At 47.7% G+C, this 22,218-nt stretch overlaps 1 protein-coding gene across 15 annotated transcripts in view; it reads left to right on the top strand.

Moving 5' to 3' along the window:
- Positions 1–22,218, top strand: part of CELF4 (CUGBP Elav-like family member 4) — a 974,578-nt gene that overhangs the window by 861,787 nt on the left and 90,573 nt on the right. For 8 of the 15 annotated variants that reach the window (XM_053294712.1, XM_053294715.1, XM_053294717.1 and 5 more), the window contains exon 6: positions 15,265–15,408. In XM_053294712.1, coding sequence (XP_053150687.1) covers positions 15,265–15,408 — 144 coding nt within the window. Of the gene's footprint in view, positions 1–14,504; positions 14,589–15,264; positions 15,409–22,218 lie in introns of all 15 variants that reach the window. The other 7 variants (XR_008315888.1, XM_053294707.1, XM_053294709.1 and 4 more) reach the window with 1 other exon arrangement.

Raw genomic sequence — 22,218 nt, 5'->3', positions numbered from 1 at the left:
AGTTACTCTCCCACTGCAAAATAAAGAGGATCACCATGTTAAAAGGTGCCTCTTTGCCAAGTTAGCAGGGGTTAACATGCACCAGAATCCTTTGCAACTGCACAGGGACACCTGTGGGAGAGGTGGGTGGTTTAAAAAAAAATTCAAGCCGATATGTACCAGAATCATCAACGAAGAGGAACGATGAGCAAAAGGCTTCTGCAGTATTTCAAGCTGGAAAGTATTAATCCATCCTGTTAGACTGCAGAGATGAAAAACCAGGCTGCACTTCTGCCTGTTGACACTTGCCTGGAGGAGCACCACAATTCCGCATAAAAATGGCCAGTCATTTTCCCCCTTTGCCGGGATGGGGCTGGGGGCCTGACTGCAATGTCTCATCCGGAGGATGAACAAGGCAGGCAGCCACCAGGAGAAGATTAGCTGCCTGGTCCCTGGAGCGACTGTGGCCACACTTCAAGAGTGCTGGGTGACAAAGACAGAGCGGGGGCGGGGGGGCAGTCATCCCACGCAGGAGTGACATGGCCTGTGGCTAAGACATCCTCCTTGGTTATGGGACTCTTCGGGGAATATCAAAATCAAGAGAGGTGCTCAGAGGGGCTTCCAGAGTTATAATTTATTTGCAAAGAGCACTTGATTTAAGTTTCCTCTCCAATCTCCATTCCTTACTGGTTGTCACTCTGAGCCGCAGTAATTACTTTCTGTCAAAGGACTGGGCTTTTTAAACTTGTGGAGGAGTTGAACCCAATTTCCGTTGGGAAAGATGCTCTCTCTTCCTCCCCCTCCCCCTTCACTCCCGTTCTGAAGCTAGCAGCGGGATTGTGCGGTCCAGGCCTTAGCCCTGGAAAGAAAAAGGTTCAAAACCCACCTTCTTTCTAGGCTCCACGCAGCTTCCGATGTTAATGTTTTGCTAAGAGTGCAGGAAAATGCATGAGAACTCTGAGCACGTCATTTATTCCTGGCAATCCCATGTATATGTTTTAAAATTCATGTACATGCTCAACGTCCCAATAAATGCATGTGGATTTTAGCATTAAAACACCCTTTTCATTTTAAGTGAAAAGTTAAGATGCTTCCAGTGTCACTCATGCATCGAAAAGCCGGTGCCTAACGGAACTTCCAAGGCGGATTACGAGAGAGGCAGGGGAGGTGGCTGCCTGGGGTGGCAAATATACCCCCCTAGTGGCATTTTTTTAAAAGAAATATTCATATATTCACATTTGTTTGTTTTTCACTGGTGACGGCACGGCAGCGGGTCTGTGCCATGCAAAGGGGCGATGGGGTGGCAGAGAGAGTAGGCCCCCGGCGTGTGCGCAGAAAGGCCCAAAACAGGGCGATCTCTGTCATTTGGGAGGGAGGCAGGCCCAATTGCCACCCTCTCCGCTTCGCTGGTGATCGCTGCCTCGCTGCCGGCCTGCTCTCTCCTCTGCCCATGGCCCCTTTGCATCCCACACGGCACACACCCACGTGGGTTGCCTAAGGAGCTCACGCCGTCACGCTCTTGCACGGCCGCAGTTTTAAACATTAAACATACATTTAATTCAACTCCCTCCCGCTCCTCCCTTGCCACTAGAGTGGCAAATCTTTGGCCGCCTCTGGGTGGCAAAGAGCTTAATCCTTCCCTGTCCAGGGCATTTTTAAATAAATAAGTAAGCAAGCAAACAAGAAGCACATTTTGTAGTCACACATATTGTACTCACCTCCAACTTGACTTCCATGTACTCAGCCTTTGTCCTGGTCTTTCAGCCCCACTGCTCTGCCTCTGCAAGGGGGGGGGGGCACTGAAACTCAGGTTAGTGTTATGTAAAGGTGTTTTTTTTTTAATATAAAAAGAATTGCCAGCCCCTTAAGTAAAGTAAAGTGTGCTGTCAAGTCAATGTCAGCTCCTGGCACCCACAGAGCCCTGTGGTTTTCTTTGGTAGAATACAGGAGGGGTTGACCATTGCCTCCTCCCACGCAGTTTGAGAAGATGCCTTTCAGAACCTTCCTATATCGCCGCTGCCCAATATTGGTGTTTCCCATAGTCTGAGAAACCTACCAGCGGGGATTCGAACTGGTCACCTCTGGCTTGATAATCAAGTCATTTCCCAGCCCCTCGCAGCATCACAATTGGCAGAAACCACCCGGTGTGGGTGACTGAAGACACATTGCTTGCCCCCGTCACGATATGTCATGGCCAATGGATCATATGGACTGTTACATCATGAGTGACACTTGCAAGGCTGCACATCATTTGTTGACCTGCTCATTCACATTGTGCACATCGTGCCATCTGGGCGGGAGGGTGAAATGACCACCTAGTCATATGCAGAGTGCGTGAAGTGGTCCTAAACTGAATGCCTTGGGAAAGGTTGGTAGATGCCTCAGTTTCTCCAGTCGGTGCAATAGGAGTTCATATATATGGCTCTTTCTCCCAGGTTAAAAACCACACGTTTATTGTGGCATAAGCCTTTGTGGGTCAAAGCCCTCTTTGCATTGGATATTTTTTAAAAATTATTTATTAAAACATTTTTATACCACCCCAAACTTACGTCTCTGGGCGGTTTATATATTGCATTGAGGCACAATAAATAGCCCTATTCGCAAGCATAGAACACTCATATACAGATCTGTATGCGGGTACAGTTGTTCACACATAATGCTGAATGCAGGTACAGCAGCAGTGCACTGCCTATCTGTACCCTGCATCTGAGAGGTCCTGTACCCAGGGTCACTTTTAAAATGAATGCAGGTACGGTCATTCACACAAACACCTGCACTCAATTCCAGTGTAGTGTCTGATAGCAATGGCAATAGCACTTACATTTATATACCGCTCTATAGCTGGAAGCTCTCTAAGCGGTTTACAGTGATTTAGCATATTGCCCCCCAACATTCTGGGTACTCATTTTACCGACCTCGGAAGGATGGAAGGCTGAGTCAACCTTGAGCCCCTGGTCAGGATTGAACTTGTAACCTTCTGGTTACAGGACGGCAGTTTTACCACTGCGCCACCAGGGGCTCTTATAGGGTTAAGGGTCAAGGGATAGGGCTAAGTAGCCCATCTCTAAGGCGTTTGTGCTGCAACAGACTAAGATGGCTAAGCCTTGGGGGTCGACCTCCCAGAGCGGCTGTGACAGTCACTGAGAACCAGAGCCCAGCCACTTAACAATCCAAAATGATGACCAATCCCATGGCTGTGGAATCATGAATGAATGAGGCATCCTGGTGAATGAGGAGGAGGGCTGGTCTTGTGGCAGCGGGCATGAATCGTCCCCTTTGCTAAGCAGGGTCCACCCTGCTTTGCATGTGAATAGGAGACTATGAGGCTATTCTCAAGACCAGCAAAAATCGGGCTCGGTTTTCACTGGTCATGTAAACCACTAGGCTCGCAGGCGAGCCCAGTGGTTTACAGGAGGGTAACCCACTGAATTACCCCTGCCCTTAAACTGGGTTTGTGGAGCGAGTGCTCTGCAAACCCGGTTTTTTAAATCGTGTGTTGTCACGGGGCAACTCTGTGCTGCAGCAATTCGTGAGGAGACCCCTGACTGGGAGGCTAAAAAGCAGCCTCCCGGCTCAGGGGGTCTCTCCAGCATGCCCTGCGCACATGCGGCCCCCGAACTCTCAAGCACCCACTGGCTCTGTGATGGAGCTGGCAATCGTGTGGGCAGCCAAACAAGCTACCCAGGGCTTCCCTTCCGGTCGCCTGCGGGGAGAGTGGGCTAAGTCCATTCTCCCTGCAAACCCGCTCTGGGCATGTCTCACCGATCGTGATGATGATGACATTTCTATCCCGCTCTTCCTCCAAGGAGCCCAGCGTGGTGTACTACATACTTGAGTTTCTCTTTCACAACCACCCTGTGAAGTAGGTGAGGCTGAGAGAGAAGTGACTGGCCCAGAGCCACCCAGCTAGTCTCATGGCTGAATGGGGATTTGAACTCGGGTCTCCCCGGTCCTAGTCCAGCACTCTAACCACTACACCACGCTGGCTCTCCGGGAAGAGCAGCTGCCTGCTTGCATGCAGAAGCTCCTAAGCTCCCTCCCTGGCAGCATGTCCAGGTAGGGCTGGCAGAGAATTGTGCCTGCAAGTTTGGAGAAGCCGCGGCCAGTCTGTGTCGACAATACTGAGCTAGATGGACCAATGGGGTCTGACTCGGTAGAAGGCAGAGGACTGAGGGCTCCTGTACACTTCTAAGATGCATGTTGCTAGCCCTGCCTCCTTTCTCACTGCCTTTCCGGCAGATGGTGGCCCTCCTTTTGTTGTTGTCGCTTCATGACAGCCCGCTTTAGAGGCCAGTATTGGAAGGGACTCTGCCTGCTGGGGATTCCAAATGCTCCCTCCCACCGCCCATAATGTGGAGCATGGGTCTCTGTAATGCCGCACTCTGCTGTGTGGCCCTGGTGGCGCAGTGGTAAAACTGCCGCCCTGTAACCAGAAGGTTGCAAGTTCGATCCTGACCAGGGGCTCAAGGTTGACTCAGCCTTCCATCCTTCCGAGGTCGGTAAAATGAGTACCCAGAATATTGGGGGGCAATATGCTAAAATCATTGTAAACCGCTTAGAGAGCTCCGGCTATAGAGCGGTATATAAATGTAAGTGCTATTGCTATTGCTGCTGCTGCTGCAGACTCCCTAACAGCCCCACCAGTGCTCTCAACCAACAGTCTCACAAGCAGAGCGCCAGCGGATTCCCCCATTGTCACGAATGAGACACCACCAGGGCTGCTAAAGAGCCCAAAGCAGCCCTGGGGTGCAGCCTTAGAGAGGCAAAACACAGCACATCACGTGGGCCGATGCTTTTTTGCAGGGAAGTATCAACCAGGGAGAGAGTTCACAGCACATGCCCTCCCATTAGGATTGCCCTCATTAGGATTGCCCCCCCCACGAGTCATATGAGAAGCACTTCTAGCAGGAAGCAAGCAAGCCTCTTTAGCACCCATTTGTGTCCCTGTCGAGTTTAACTCCAGGAGACCAGGCCAAACATTCCGACTGGTCTCAACACTCTGGTGAGTTGGGCAGCTGAAAAGCAAAGGAAATTCAACAGGGAGAAACATGCACTCTTGCACCTAGGAAGGAAGAACCGGTGGCACACATAGGAATAGCCCTAATTCAGAGCCACGGCGGGGGGGGGCTCATGAATTCCTTGCTGGGCTGTCCTTAGAGAGCCCTGGCGGGGTGCGGGCCTGGGGCAAATCAGCCAGTGCGGGGGCCCCTTCGAGCTCATTCTAATGGGGGTTAAAAGAGCGGGGCCCGGGGCGGTCGCCCTGCTAGCCATTTCCTAAGGACAGCCCTGATTCCTTGACAGGCAAGTAGACATAAGAATCTGGAGGGGCTACCAATTCTTAACCCTCTGGGCTGCTTTTATTTGGCTACAAGCAGCCTTGAACTTGGCGAGGCAAAAGCTCTTGCAAGGGGTCCCCCCCCACACACACACCCTTTGATGACTCTTGTTCTCCTAAAGAGAACAAGATTTACCTGCTGTCTCAATGCAGCCTTGCTCCTGATAGAAAGTTTACGCTTTGTTTGTGGAGGGGAGGGTCGTGCGCCAGCACAGACGGTGCTGCTGAGTGGGGGAAATAGGGCAGCGGGTGGGGTGGGCCCATTTGTTTGCATGGCTTTTAATGAAATACCAATGGATGGAGATTTTATTTTGCTGTGCATATGAAATTGCACCAGTGACCTGTCAAGCTCTCATTTTCAAGAAGAACTTTATTTCACACCTCAAGACAGGCTGGGAAATTAGTTTTCCCCACCGAGGTCTCTCATTAGGGATTACAAAGTGAGCACAGCGCGGGGCAATTGTGTCTCCATTTTTATTCTCCCCTCACAGTCCCGGACTGGAGAATGCCAAGCTCGGCTGACTAAGGGGAGCGATAGATTGCTGGCTGCAGGGGAGTTACATTCAGCGGCCTGCCAGGCCAAGAGCGAGTGGGGTTTGATCAGCTCCAGCTTGAACTGGTCTCTTACAAAGTCAGTGCTAAAAAGGACACTCCATCCCCATTCTGTACTCTATGTCTGGATCTTTCGGAGTCAATGGAAATGATCACATTGCTCTAGCGACACTCTGTCTCCATTGCGAGCGCCACCCTGTCTTGCTCTATTCTCCCCACTTCCCCAAGTTCCAGGTACCGTACTTGGAACTTGAGTTTGGATTCCTATGGAGGAGAGAGCACTATGGATAGACAACACTTCTGTAATATATCTGCTTCATGTGCAAATCTACAGCAGAGCTTAAGTGGAGGCAAGCAGATATTAGGAAGAATTTCCTAACTGTAAGGGCAGTTGGACAGGGGAACCGCCTGCCTCATGCATCACTCAGCAATCCTTCACTGGAGGTTTTCAATTAGAAGTTGGATAGCTGTCTGTCAGGGGTGCTATGACAGTTTCCTGCACGGAGGAGGGGAGTGGACGAGAAGGCTTTTAAGGTACTTTCCAACTCTAAACTCTAATATTCAAAGAGGCATTCCTACAAGGTAGGAGATGCTATACCCTCCAATTCCCTTTACAGCCTGCACCCTTCCCTGACAGCCCTGAGCTCCAAGGTACATAGGAACATAAAAACAGAGGAAGCTGCCACATACTGAGTCAGACCTTTGGTCCCTCTAGCTCAGTATTGTCTTCTCAGACTGGCAGTGGCTTCTCCAAGGTTGCAGGCAGGAAACTCTCTCAGCCCTATCTTGGAGATGCTGCCAGGGAAGAACTTGAAACCTTCTGCTTTTCCCAGAGCGGCTCCATCCCCTGAGGGGAATATCTTGCAGTGCTCACACTTCAAGCCAACTCACGGCTCCAGCCAACTCACAGATCTCTCTCTTTCTGCATTTCTGTCTCTTCCAGCCCACAAACTGCTACATACAGAGAAGGGGGGGGATTCACTTTACATCCAGCCCCTCCCCTCAGTGGGGGGTTGCCACCTTCTTCCAGCTCTGATGGGCATCTCATTCAGAGGTGCACTTTGGTAATTTTGGGGTCTGGTCCCAAAGGGCCTTTGGAGAAACACACTAAGCATCACCCCCCTGCATGCGCGCACGCACACACACACTCCATAATATACACAGTATTTTTAACACAGGGGTTCTTGGGGGCACAAACAGCAACTGAACTCACAATAATGTAAGAATATAAAACAGGTATATTGATGCAAATATGCATTAGCAGAAACATTTCAACACACAACTCAACATATTCCCATCCCACATATTTCTTTCCCCATCCTCCCCTCCCCCCCCCACATCCCTTAAGCATCTGGTGCAGGTTACAGTCACATTCGGCTGTCCGGTGCTGTGTGGGCCAGCAGCAATCACACCACCCAGGACAGGCTAAAGAGGATTGGGGGGGCAGGGGGTGTTGAGGCCCTGGACATTCGCCCCAAAGTCCAGGGGTAAGAGTGCCTCTGGTCTCATTCAGGGGCATAGCAAGGTTGGAGTGGGCCCGGAGACAAGATTTTAAAATGCCCTCCCCTCACTGAAGCTCAGCTCATAAAGTAAAGAAATCTTAAATGAGGCTGAATAGTGGTAACAAAAAGCATAGTAAAGTTTGGGAAGGGCACCAAGGAATGAAGCCATTTCTCACTGCACAGGTCCCATCCCTGGCCCTCATAGTGCACTTCTTGCCCCCACTATCCTGTGAGTCTCCTTCACCAATCAAATATAAAAATCCCTTCCAAAAAAAACCCCCGGCAGGACCCGATTCTGGGAGGATTTTTCCTTTGGGTCAGAGGTTACCTTAGAGGAAGATTGGCTCCTTCTGTAGTATACAGGTTGCCTTCTTTCCATGAGTCATGTATCTGCAATGTATAGTGATCCCTGTGCACAGCTGGTCCCTTCATGGACTGCACACTGCTCTCAGGGGCGTAAGTTCCGTTGGGCAAAGGGAGACAAATGTCTCTAGACCCATAAGGCCTTGAAGCCCCTTAGCCAGCCCCCTTGCCTTGCCTGCTGGCCTCCTCTCCTGCTAGCCCTCCTGCTCTGGCCAGGGGAGCAAAGCAGCCTGCCAGAGGCTGTAGCCCATTCAGTCTCCACCTCTCAGCTGTTCAGTGGGTGGGCAGGGCTTCCAGAGAGGCCTCCGTGCAGGCCTCCCTGAAGCCTGAACTCAAGTGCCGGCAGGCAGGCAGCAAGGAAGGAAGGAGGGAGGCAGGGTGGCCCGTGCTGGCCGCCCTTGCCCACCACAGCAATGCCCAGCTTTTGACTCCTCAGGCTTAGTAATGGAGATAGGATGTGATTTCCTTTTTGTGGTTATTTCTCTCTCCCCTCCCTTTGGATATGTAAGGATTGCATGCCATAGAGCTTTAATATAAGGTGTGTGTGGATGTGTGGGGCAGATTGAAATGACTCTGAATATTTAATTCAGAGACTGAGGAATTTGCTGGTTTTAATTTTTTTAAAAAAATAAAAAAAAAATTTTTAATGTAGTTCCACCTCGATATGGAAGAATCTGCCCTTTGCTGTCATTAAAAAAAAAAAAAAAACATTTCAGCCCCAGCCTTTAGATTACCTGGAATGACTGGGCATAGGGCTTTGGTTTTGAGCAGAGAGATGTGGGAGGAATATGTATATTTAAATTGAAGTGGATTGGACAAATTGTTGGGTTTTAATATTTTCAAAATTAAATAACCATCCAAAAAAGTCCTATAAATGGATTGTTTCATGACAAAAAATTACCAAGTCCTTTAGGTTTTAGTGAAATGTACTTCCAGCTAAATGTGGTTAGATTTGCTGCCTGAGACTGCAATTCTCTACACACTTACCTGGAAGCAAACTGTACTGATTTTGTTAGGATTTGTGAGAAAACTTACATAGGACCGCATTGCATGGTTGAAAGTCTCTTTTGTAAATCAGTAGTGAGGGACCCATTTTAAAATCTCGTCTCCAGGCCAACTCCAACCTTGCTGCGCCCCTGTCTCTGCTAGAGGCACACTGCTCATGGCTTGATCCAGGGAAGACTGGTGGGCAAAAGGGTAGTCTTGTTAGAGGTACCAGAACATGAACCAGGAACCTCACAGGATGATGTGATCCAAATGTGCCATCCGAGTGAAGTAACTAAGACTAAGAGAGCTTGGACCGCAGAAGGGAGCAGGAGTGTGCCACATTGGACCCTCTGGCTAGCAAGCAGCCTGAACCCTCTGGAATGTCTAAGCCTCATATAAAAATCTGGAATTGGGATTTTGCCTAGCCCACAGAATAGTATCTTTTACCATTGTCTGCTGCACTTCAGGATCCAGCTCAAGCCCTAAACCAAGCTCCTGGTCTAGATCCACCTCTAGTCCTCCAATTCCAGCAATAGGCAGGCACTCTGCTTCAGAAAACTCCCCTCTTAGCTCTGGCGTGAGGTATGGCCTATTGTTTGTTTGTTTGTTTGTTTGTTTGTTTGACAAATTCTTATACCACCCAAAACTTACGTCTCTGGGAGGTTTAGAACAAAGCTTGATTTCTGGTTCCTTCCAAATCTGTGTTTCTACATTTGCAAACAGTATAAAACACCCCAGTTAAATAAATACATGCAATTATGCCTTATTTGCATAATACCTTTCATTTGGTACCATAGGATATAAGCAGAATTGCAAAAAAAAAACCCAACCTGGCTTCTTTTTGAAGCCCAGCCTTCCAGGTTCCTTGATGGCAATCTGTCTATTTTATCCCTCATCGCCAATTTATACTCACCACAGCCTTTCATCATTCTGTGTTAGCATCCAAGGAAGAAACCACAGACACATTCCCACCCACCCCGTAACCTCAGCTATCTGATTGCAGTAGACAGGCTGAGTTTCCAACATTTCTGCAAATAGGCTCAGATTATTAGATCCCGGTTACCAAACAGTCTCTCAGTCCTGGATTAATTAAGCGAATCTTGAGATCTAATTAAGGACTGGTTTGGTGATAATTACCAGGAAATGTATGCATTAAAAATATTCATTTGTCAATGAAGTGTAATTAAGAGCACTGTTTGGGGAAGGATCAATACTTGTGCCATGTGATTTGAGGTGGGGGCGGGGAGAAAAGAGATGTTAAGGAAGAGAGTGGCTTCCTTGCATGTATCAAAGATCTTGGTACAGGCTGGAGAGGATTCTTCCCCATTCCTTGCTTTGCTCTCTTAATAACACATGTGCCTACCACTCTGCATCCATGAACAGAGTATCTCTCTCTCTCCCTTCCTTTGTTTAGCTAAGCCATTTGTTTCACTCCTTTGTTTCTTGCTGCATTGTTTGAGTGACTTATAGATTATTAGAGTAGGAGAGAGTGACAGGTCAGAGAGAGAGACAGACAGACAGACTTATCACCAATGTAAGCCACTTCCTTCCAGAACGTGCTGTAGATCCAGGGAAGATGGTTCTTATTGTGAGCCCTCCATGCAAGGGAAAATGGGCTTCCTTAGCATGTTAATCCGTACCCCGCACCTCCGCATCTCTTATCACTGGAGAGCTGGAGAGGCTGTTGTGCATATACAAAATGAAAGGTCAGATGTATTGGAAGTTCCATATTGTCTCTGATATTGTTTAAAATCTACATGAAACCGCTGGGAGAGATAATCAGGGATTTGGTGCAGCGTGTTCTACTCGGGAATGGGCCTTCTCTGTTGCTGCTCCTGGACTTTGGAATGTGCCCCCTGTTGAAATAAGAGCCTTCCCATCTCTTCCAGCTTTTAAAAAGGCACTGGACATACTTATTCACCCAGGCTCTTAATCAGATTTATAGTTTTAATAGTTTTAATATTGGGTTTAAAATGTTTTTAATGTTTTAAATGATTTTAATTGTAAACCACCCAGAGATGCAAGTCTTGGGGGCATTTCCCAGCTCTACCTGGAGATGCCAGATATTGAACCTGGAACCTTCTGCATGGAGAGCAGACATCCTTCCACTGAACTGTGGTCCTTCCCCAAATACATCGAAAGCAGTGCTTTCTGTCCCAAGTGTCTGTCCCAGCCACACAAAGCAGGACTGTGCACATACAGTGCCATGCTTTGGCTTGCAAAACCTGGGTTCAAGTCACACGCTTAGGATTTGAACCCACTGCCAAAAACAAAAGCTGTGCAGTGGCAAGCAGGAAAATGCAGGATTCATGAAATGGCCTGGCAGAGGGAATCTTTTCAAGCACCTTCCATGCCATTGGTGGTTGATTGAGATTTTGGGCTTGATGGAGGTTCCTGAGCAAGTCATTCTCTCAACCATATTGACTTGTGAGACAAAGCAGGATACATGTTTTAACACTAAATCACAAATAAAATAGAGTTCTGTGGGGTCAGCATCTGGGGAATCTGGAAAGACTTAAGAAGCTGGGAAGGTTTCAAAACAAGTATTCAAATACATGAAAGGTTGACTTGAATATATTTACAAATTGTCTATCCATCCTAAAACACACCTTTTTAAGGAGGCTTTTTAATGCTCCTTTTTTTTGTTATATCTGGTTAGTTCTTTAGCTTTTTATAATTTTCAGTTTTTAGTTTTTAAAATAACCTTTAATTTGAACCTTATAATGATTGTGGTTTTTAATCTGACAACTTTTTTGTTTAATTTAGTTAATTTTATTACTTTTATTGTAACTTGTATCTATCTTATTGTTGTGAGCCGCCCCGAGCAGTAGTGCACTGGAGGGGTGGGGTATAAATATTTTAAATAAATAATAATTATAATACTCCTCTTAAAAGTATCCAAAGCAGCTCCCAAAAAACAGACGCAGCACTAAAAACAGCATCCATTCAGTTGTCAGTGAAATATATTACAGTGAGAGCAGATAATGTCATCCAGGGCAGTCCAAAAAGGCCTGTCAAAAGAGGAGTGTCTTCAGTCAGTGCCAAAACATAAGCCAGAAGAGGGCTGATCTCAGCTGCCATGAGAGAGAGTTCCATCAAGGAGGGCGCAGCAGGGAGGGCCTGTCCACATGTCCCCAGCAGATGAACCTTGCAGATAGCAAGAGAGCCCTCAAAGGGGCTGTTCCCATGAGCAGCCCTACGCAGGTTTGCACAGACCCACCCGGGTAGGGCTGCTCATATGGAGCACCAGGACTGGACCCAATCCCAGAGCTTTCCCACCAGGCAGCACATAAATTATGTTGCCTGCAGCCTAAGCAGCCACAAGCGGCAGGCAGGTAGAGCGCCCACTGATGGGGAAATCCCCCAATGCACCATGCTCCTCGTGTGGTGCATTGTGGGATGTGGGAGGTTACAGCCTGTTTTCCCACCTCCCCCTTGCCAATCGGTGAAGGCAGCTTGGGTCCTGCCTTCCCTTTCCCTATCCTCCCAGCCCTGCCCAGAATAGTCATGAGAACAACCTTACGGAGTCTTCTTCTGATGACTCTGGAGAAGGAGGAGTCATATGGAGGAGTGGTCAAAAGAGTTCAAGTGAGATATGAAAAGATTTAGATTAGACATTGGGAACTGATCTGGGAACGCTCCCTTTATTGCAGTGTTCTTTTCTTTTGCTTTTCCACCCCATCCTTTCAGACATCTGTGGAAACTCTGCCAAATGTCTTGGATCTCTTTGTATTTATGAACTGCAGGCATACATTGGTTGTGTATCAGAATGCACGTCCAAATGCACATTTAAATGCAGGTGATGTCCTGAAAATGCAGGTGTGCATTCCAGTGTGTACCCTCACATTTAAACCTCTGGCTAGCTCACACAAGAGTTTGGCATCTGTCCAATGATACTTGTTCCCAACAGAAAGTATGCCAGAGGGAAAGAATGGGACAGAAGGTGGATATGGGATAATAGTCTACGCCATTAGAATTACAACATCCATGGCAGAATATCTGCCAGATCATCACATCATCTATAAACCTCCTAATCGCAAGAGTGGTTGAGCATGAAAACTTGTTGCACAGTATGTGATGGAACCTTGATCACTGGAGGTCTTTAGCAGCAGCCTAGCCAAGTCTTGGATTGGATCTGTTTGGGTGTACTTGAGTGTCATAGCAGGCAGACTGGATGGGTGAATTCCTACTGTGGCTTCCAGCCGTATCCAAGGATCAGGGACAGAGCCACCACTGCTTAGGAGGAGGAGGTTTCCAAAGAATCCGTACCTGGCACCCCAGCCATACTCCCTGCATCTGACATCAGAGACAGGAGGCGTGGCCGCATTAGCAAATGGGGCCATGCACCCCATTTGCAAGTAAACTTTGGCCGGCGTAACATTTGCAGTGCAGCCGGTAGCACCTCTCTCTGCTTGCAAAAGCAGAGAGACACGTTCCCAGACAGGCTGGGAGCCCAGTGCTGGCTGAAGCCTTTCAAAAATGTTCCCAGCCTGGCTGGGAATGCATCTCTGCTTTTGCAAGCAGCAAGAGGCACTACCAGCCATGCTGCAAACACGGTGCCAGCCAAAGTTTACTTGCAAACGGGGTGCATGGCTCTGTTTGCTAACATGGCCATGCTCCCATGTCTGACATCACACTTAGGTGCGTCTGACATCAGATGCGGGGTGCGTGCCTTTGGCGATGGGGGCCACCACCAGTGGAATGAACAGGGGCCGGTGGCGTCCTCGCTCTACCACTGCCAAGGACGACCATTTCTTGAGATGAGAATGAATCGTTCTTCAAAGCAGAAGGTTCAGTTGGATTCCTGATTCTCACGGTGCAGATTGCAATGCACATCTGTTTTTATTTTCCCACATCTGTGCAACAGTGTTACACTGACCCATGCCATACAGACATGGGAAATTAGAAAACAGATGTGAGCATCTCTTCTGCAGACTGCCTCTGCCTTCCAATCCTTCTGTCAGCCACCTTCTAAACATGATCAAATGTAAATGTTTTTGTGCTCTTACAAACCACACCTACCATTTTGTTTGTGCAGGGATGGCCCCAGGTAAGCAAGGGTTTATTTATTTAACTTTATTTCATTTGGATTTCCTCTCTCCAGTGCCAGATTAAGGCACAAGCTAAGTAAGCTACAGTTTAGGTCCTCAGATTATGAGGGGCCTCTGGATTTATTTATTTTTAAGGACTAAATTTCAGGTTTTATATAATTGGTTGAAAAATAAAGGAGGAAGGTTGGGGGAGGGGAAGTCTCTAAAGCAGACATTATCATTCCGATAAGACAAAAATATACTTGTATGGTGTTAGAGTTTGGCCGCAACTGGCCCTCAGTCTAACCATCCACTGCCACCAAAGACTCTTAAACCAGTGTGACTGCTTGGGCTAACCGTCACAAACCCTCTGTCATTGAGAAACAAGATCAAAACTTAGTAGCGTGGTAAAAAGGGAAAGTAGGTGTATGGTAGGACTAAACTAACTGATAGACACCCCAGAAAATATACTAAAAACAAGAACAGGTTTACTGGTGATAAAAATGTTTCAAAAATTCAAAACACTGTACAGGAACAGTAGTTGAAAGATTAGGTTGGCAAGAGTACATAAATTTCGAAATAAAACCGAGAAAACTTGCTAGCCTTCTGTCATAAGGCTTAGCCGGCTTCAGTAAGACCAGCTCCCTAGCAGTTTCCGCCCCATCTTACACTGCTAGTGTTCTAGCCTTCTGGCTCTCACAACACTCAGCAGCAAACCATCTAACAGAACTCTGCTCCTGTCTCCCTTTTATTCAGTTCTCAAGGGATACCTTGGCCAATGAAAGAGTTTGTTACCTCAGGCAGCTAGAACCTTCTTTCTCTGCCTGGAGACAACCAATGGTAAGAGTTTACAACTTTCCCTCCAAAACTCTGCGGCTGACCACTTTTCCCACAGAGTTGCTTGTCAGAAGTAGCAACATATTTTTAACCCTTACAGAGCTTGGAGTGGACACAGAACAAGACAAATTAAGGCAAAACAAATTACACACAGACCATGAAACCAAGTGGGAAGGGGTCATTCTTTCACACAGGGCTTCACTATTATTTACCATAATGAGTTTATAGATCTGTGCAGTACTTATATCGAATTTTCATATAAGTTATATTGAATGTTCACTAGACCCGGTCCGAGTTTTCCAAAAGGCTGGTCCTAGATCAGAAATTGGCTCCAGAATCAGCGCTCGGCACGCCCCTTCAAGATCTTAGCCAATCACGACTGCCCCGCTGCCGTGGTGACACTTTGCCCGCAGTCTGGCGGCGAAGCTGGCCGGAATCGGGCTGGGAGGCCAAGCGGCAGGGCGGGGCTCCCCTCTCCTGCCAATGCAGTTTTGCTGGCCACGGTTTGTTGAACGTCTGTGGCACGAATTGGAGTTAGGAATTGTAACCCCCAGCCATGATTAACTGCAGTTTTCCGGTTCGTCTGAACCCGGCCTTTGTTTTCCTCCCAGATACCAGCTGAGCAGACTAACGGGAGCTTTCACCCTTCTCCTCCCTTCTTTTGTTTCCCTTCTTGCAGGGCGCCTCGTCGAGCCTGGTGGTCAAGTTCGCAGACACAGACAAGGAGCGCACAATGAGGCGCATGCAGCAAATGGCCGGCCAGATGGGCATGTTCAATCCAATGGCTATCCAGTTTGGAGCATACGGCGCCTACGCACAGGCAGTAAGTGTAGAGACATCATGGGGGAAGCCGATGGGGTGGGGGAGTCGTAGTTCATCATTGGGAGCATCCCCTAAAGTAAGGGGGAAAGTGTTTGAGACTCACCAAGGATCACCAAAAAATCCATTCACATGTGCAGAAATGGTACAGTCCTTCCTGAGTTGTGGCACTTCAGACTGCAGGTATCACATAGTTGAAAAAGCTTCTCCCTGTAAGAAGAAAAATCTTTGTATCTTAAAAAAATTAACACTCCAGGAAGAAGGAGTTATACTGCTCCCCCCACAACGTGCAAGCATACTATACAGCAGAGGATTCGCAAACATGGTCCCCAGATGTTGTTGAACTTCAATTCCCATCGTCCCCAGGCACAATGGCCTTCAGCTTACATCTGCCCATACCTGGGACCCACATTTCAGAATCCCTGCTGTACAAGGATTTGTCTTATGCATGGAAGAGTTTAAACACATGAGCCCTCCCTCCGTCCCCAGTCTGGTGGTACAGCCCAGAAAGTCTCTACTGTTTCTGTCTGAGGAAAGACTGTTCACATTTGAATCTTAATAGAAATCCGAGGCATATGGCTGGCTAGCAGTGTTCCTTTTGGTTCTGAGTTTAGCAATGGGGTGAACTAATGAAAAAGCAAGAGAAAGATATTCCCCTTAGGGGATGGGACGGCTCTGGGAAGAGGACCTGCATGTTTGCATGCAGAAGGTTCCAGGTTCAACCCTGGCAAAATTTTCAGGTAGAGCTGGGAGAGACCCCTGTCTGAAACCTTGGAGAAGCTGCTGCCAGCCCATGTAGACAATACTAAGCTAGATGGACCAAGGGTCTAACTCAGTAGAAGGCAACTTCCTATGTCCCTATGTAAATAGGAATGGGCATTCAACTGTCTGTCATGCAAACTGGGTGAGATGGCTTGCCATTCTCTTTCACGGTCTGCTCAATGTATACGCTGGAAGAGACCAGCAAGCTGCCTCCTCCTCCTCCTCCTGCACCTGTCCATGGAGGACTGAGCCTCACTTTGAAAGCTAGCAGCACATGTCTTCAGGAGAATCATGGAGATTCCCACAGGCAAGAAATCTGGGGTGGGATCAGGGGACTGTGCCCCAATCTCATTTAAATAAACCCAATATGTACGTATTTTAATAATCAACTAATTTTATTATGGCATGAATATTCGGAAGCAACAGCCTCCTTCTTCCTGAGTTCATTCTTGCTAATTACACGTGTACGTTACCATCAATACAGTCCACATAGTCAAAGAGAAGGCAGGTTGCTCTTTGTAATGGGACTATGCTGCCAGTTATCTGGATAGCCCCACTGCCCACTTATTCAAGTCTTGAGAAACACCATCAGATGTGTTCATGAATTCCAAACCTGGAATCTCCCCTCAGTGTTAATATCATGAAGTTGGTGGCCCCAACCCAAAGCTTGTGATGACGGGTCTCTTGTCCACAGACCCACTCTTCATATTCTGGGAGTCTGGCTCAGGTGATTGGCTTTTCTGAAATACCCCAAGAGCCCCTTGTGGCCTTAGGATAAATCAAGTGCACCTCCTTTTCTCCTCTAGTCAGTGTAGAAGGGCAGGCTGCAGTGTGTGGACAGGGAAATCAAAGTAGAGACCACTGTTAGTTAACGGTTTCCCAATCACATCCTCCTCCTTTTTACCCCTTTTCTACCAGGTCCACAATAGGCGAATATGGGTTTTCATCAGCACATGGACTGGTAGATTTGCTCATGTTGTGCACACACACAGAGAGACAGACAGACAGACAGACACACACACACACCCTAAGCTCTGACAAGCGGGTAGCGCTGATTACCCCAGGGAGATTCAGAACTGTCTAAATGACAGGCTCACGTTCCAGTGTCTGGCGTCAGCAGGCCCAAGATGTGCCAGAAGCCTGTTTCTCAATCAGACCAGTTATCTGTGTCATTCCCTATCTGTCTTCATCTCCAAATCGTACACAAAGAAAACGACCAGAGTGATACCGCTTCGTGCTGTCCCACAGGTCCCGTTGAATCCACATCGGACCACCGGCTTAAAGATACGGAAGTGATTGGCACCTTAGAAACATCAGAGAATGAGAGGGAGAGGGAGAAAGAGAAAGGGGGAGAGAGATGGAGCGATAGACAAAGGAAAGAGGAGATAAGGAGAAAGGGAGGGAGCTTCACCCAACTCTTTACACAAAAAAGTACTGAAGTCCCTTTTGTCTCTGCAACTGTACAGATGTCATATAGATGTACATAGAGGAGAGGCGAATTGGTTTTGTGGTAGCAAGCATGACTTGTCCCCATAGCTAAGCAGGGTCTGCCCTGGTTGCATATGAAAGGGAGACTAGAAGTGTGAGCACTGCAAGATATTCCCCTCAGGGGATGGAGCCGCTCTGGGAAGAGCAGAAGGTTCCAGGTTCCCTCCCTGGCTTCTCCAAGATAGGGCTGAGAAAGATTCCTGCCTGCAAACTTGGAGAAGCCGTTGCCAGTCTGTGAAGACAATACTGAGCTAGATGGACCAAGGGTCTGACTCAGGATATGACAGCTTCCTACTTCCCTATGTCCTGTTGTACCTAGACACGAGCTAGTCAGGAAAACTACCTTGTTGCCATTTAAGACTTGGATTCTTTGAAAGAGTAGGTGCATTTCAACTATTTTTGGTTGTTGTGCAACCTTCTTTTAAAAAAAATGTTGGCTGCCTAAAGTGGGGAGAAACATTTAATCCCATTCCACCTTCCATGTTATCCGCATGGTTGTATTTGCGGGTTACAGATGAAATGAATACACTTTCAGGATGCATTCATTCATTCATTCATTCATTCATTCATTTGATTTCTATACCGCCCTTCCAAAAATGGTTCAAGGCAGTTTACACAGAGAAATAACAAATAAATAAGATGGATCCCTGTCCCCAAAGGGCTCACAATCTAAAAAGAAAAATAAGATAGACACCAGCAACAGTCACTGGACGTACTGTGCTGGCGGTGGGTAGGGCCACTTTCTATCTATTCATTCATTCATTCATTCATTCATTCATTTAACATATTTCTATACCACCGTTCTCTTAAATACTCAGGGCCTAAGCTGTTTAGGGCTTTATTGGTAATAAACAGCTCCTTATATTTTGCCCAGAAACTTATCGGCAGCCAGTGTAACTCTTTCAACAAAGGGATAATAAGATCTCTCCAGGATGACCCGGAGACCAACCTGGCTACTGCGTTCTGTACTAACTGCAGTTTATGGACTACGTACAAAGGCAGCCCCACATAGAGCACATTGCTGTAATCCAGCCTGGAGGTTACCAGCATATGTACCACCATTCTGCGGTCATTCATCTCAAGAAACTGACACAGCTGGCATATCAGCTGAAGCTGATAGAAAGCACCTCTGGCCACCGCCTCAACCTGGAACACCGAGGAGAGTTTCGGATCCAGAAACACCCCCAGATTGCATACCTGTTCCTTCTGGGGAAGCATGACCCCATCCAGAACTGGCAGATCAAAATCATCTCCTGAGTTCTGACCCTGCACAATAAGTACCTCCATCTTATCTGGGTTCAGCCTCAGGTTGTTATCCCTTATCCAGCCCATTACCACCTCCAGGCAGGCATTTAGGGAGGTTAGGCCTTCTCCCAATTATGTTGACATGGAGAAATATTTTTGGGTGTCATCAGCATATTGATAACACCCTGCACCAAATCTGATGACCTCTCCCAGCGGTTTCATGTAGATGTTAAACAATGTCAGAGACAATATGGAGCCCTGAGGGACACCATCCAAAAGTTCAGATTTTGAAGAACAACAGTCTCCACGTGACACCAAGTGGAATCTGCCCGTGAGGTAGGAGCAGAACCACTGCAAAGCAGTGCCTCCCACCCCCAATCCCCTCAGATATTCCAGAAGGATGCTATGGTCAGTAGTATCGAAGGCCGCCAAGAGATCCAAAAGGAACAACAGAGTCACACCCACTCTGTCAGTTTCCAACTGGAGATCATCCATCAGGCCGACCAAGGCAGTCTCCACACCAGAGCCTGCCCAAAGCCAGTTTGAAATGGGTCTAGATAATCAGTTTCCTCCAAGACCGCCTGGAGCTGGAAAGCCACCAACTGGAGGCCACTGGAGCTGGGAGGCCTTCTCAATCACCTTGCCCAACCATGGCAGGTTGAATACAGGCCTGTAGTTGCTTAACTCTGAGGGATCCAAGGCAGGCATCTTCAGAAGTCAAATCTTCTAATCTAAAAATTAGACAGCTTTAGAAGTCTAATTAGACATTAGAAGTCTAATAATTGCCTCCTTATGACAAGGAGGCATCCTGCCCTCCCTCAGAGAAGCATTTATAATCTCTACCATTCACTTCTCTGTGAATGGAGTATTTACTGACGATTCTCTAAGTATTTGACCATCTGCTGAACATTCTCTGAATATCTGATATATTTATCATCCATTGATACCTTGTTTCTCTATTTAATGTTTGGCTTTAAGTTTAGGGCAGGGCATGGTGACTGCTCTGTCCGGCATGTGGGTGGACTCAAGAACCGTTTTTCTCAACAACAAAAAACACGTCCACATCTGAAATCCCCCACAGAGAACCCAAGCACCATTTCTCTGGGCCTGGTATAAATCTGTGACATAGGTCCCTCCCCACTCACAAAAAGGCATTGTACATTTTGTCTGTTTTTTTAAAAAACTGGGGGATTGACTGGTTTCCTCTAACTTCTTTAGACCCTTTGGGTTACATAGGAACATAGGAAGCTGCCATATACTGATTCAGACCATTGGTCTATGTAGCTCAGTATTGTCTTCACAGACTAGCAGCAGCTTCTCCAAGGTTGCAGGCAGGAGTCTCTCTCAGCCCTATCTTGCAGATGCTGCCAGGGAGGGAACTTGTAACCTTCTGCTTTTCCCAGAGTGACTCCATCCCCTAAGGGCAATATCTTAGAGTGCTCACACATCAAGTCTCCCATTCCTATGCAACCAGGGTGAACCCTGCTTAGCTAAGAGGGCAAGTCATGCTTGCTACCACAAGACCAGCTCTCCTCTCTTATAAAACCATAGAACGTTAGAACTGGAAGGGTTCTTCTATTCCAACCCCCTGTTCAGTGCCAGAATCTGCGATAATATCCCTGACAGATGGCCAAGCTACATCCAGGGGGGAAATGTGTCCATCTTCCTGCACAATGTTGGGCTCTGCCCCCCACCCCATTCCCACATTATCAGTAGCTAAAAGTTCTTCTACCCCTACCCCTACCGCATTGGTAGCATGGCAAAAGTTTAGAGGACCCAAAACAGATTATCTAGAGCACAACAGGCCTCCTGATTAAACTGACTGAGGTGGGGAATGCTATTTAATTCTCCAAAACCATTTAAAACCACGTCAAAGTGGTACTTCAAGTTGGCAATCAATGTTAACACCCTGGCCTTAGCCAGCAAAACCCTGGCTAAGAGCCAGCCCAAGAAGAAATTGCCTTATATTGCAAGAACAAAGGGGTGTGACCCATGGGGCTTCTCCAGTGTAAGCCCTGTTGAAATAAATAGCAGCCATGCAATTATTCTATTCGTTGTGGGCTTTATTGGCTCAGGGAAGGCACCCACCAGCCCTGGAGAGGCAAATGGGAAACCCTGCATTACTGCATCTGTGGATTTGGGCAGAGCACTCACAGAGGTGAGCTGAATAGACAGCAACTCCTTTAGAGCCTATTGAGGCAGTGCGGCTGCTGCCTTTCTTACATGTGTCCAGGACTCCCTGATGAGACAAAGGGGGGATGTACATTTCAGATGGCTGCTTTTGAAACATGCACTGCCCAATGGCTCCACAGTTATTGATCTGCCCCTTTCGGGTCAATGGAGTCTTTGGCGTGGCTTTCTTGACGACAATGAGCCGGGTCTCACGATCAGTGAGACCCGGTTTGGGGAGCTAAGCAGGGAGAGCAGGCTAAGCCCACTCTCCCCACACACGAGCAGGGCGGGAGCCATGGGCGGCTGGATTGGCCGCCCACACAATTGCCAGCTCCATGACGGAGCCAGTGGGGGCTGGGGAGTTCAGGGGCCGTCTGGCCCCTGGAAGCTCCAGTATGCCCTGCGTGAGCACTCAGGGCATACTGGAGAGACCCCTGAGCCAGGAGGATGCTTTTCAGCCTCCTGCTGGGGGTCTACTCGTGAGTAACCACGGCATGGAGCTGCACCGCGGCTACTCACAATAAAAAACCCCGGGTTTGCGGAGCGCTCACTCTGCAAGCCCGGTTTAAAGGACGGGCTACTTGAGCGGGTTACCCTCTCAAGAACCACCGGGCTCGCAGCCAAGCCCGGTGGTTCTCATGATTGTAGAAAATCGGGCTAGTGGAGGCCAGCCCAATTTTCTACCATCGTGTGAATAGCCTCCATATGTTGGGTCAGGAAGGAAGGAAGGAAAGAAGGAAAAGGTTACAGTTAGAAGGAAGCCGAGTTCCCTGCTCTAAGACACAGAACTGAGAAAGAGGCACTCTGGAACACTGGTTCTCAGCCTGGGGTCCCCAGATGTTGTTGGACTACAACTCCCATCATCTCAGCTGAAGGTCATTGTGGCTGGAGATGATGAGAATTGTAGTCCAACAACATGTGGGGACCAAAGTTTGAGAACCCCTGACCTAGAATGATTTTCTACTACTACTACTACTACTACTACTACTACTACTACTACTTATATATCGATTTCAACAAAAGTTTCCAAAGCAGTTTACATAGAAAAATAAATAGAAATAAATAAGATGGTTCCCAAAGGGCTCACAATCTAAAAAGAAACATAAGGCAGATACCAGCAATAGGCACTGGAGAGATGCTGTGCGGG

Source organism: Hemicordylus capensis, chromosome 2 (genome assembly GCF_027244095.1).
Source record: "Hemicordylus capensis ecotype Gifberg chromosome 2, rHemCap1.1.pri, whole genome shotgun sequence".
Taxonomy (NCBI): domain Eukaryota; kingdom Metazoa; phylum Chordata; class Lepidosauria; order Squamata; family Cordylidae; genus Hemicordylus; species Hemicordylus capensis.
This window is presented reverse-complemented; position numbering and strand designations above follow the sequence as displayed.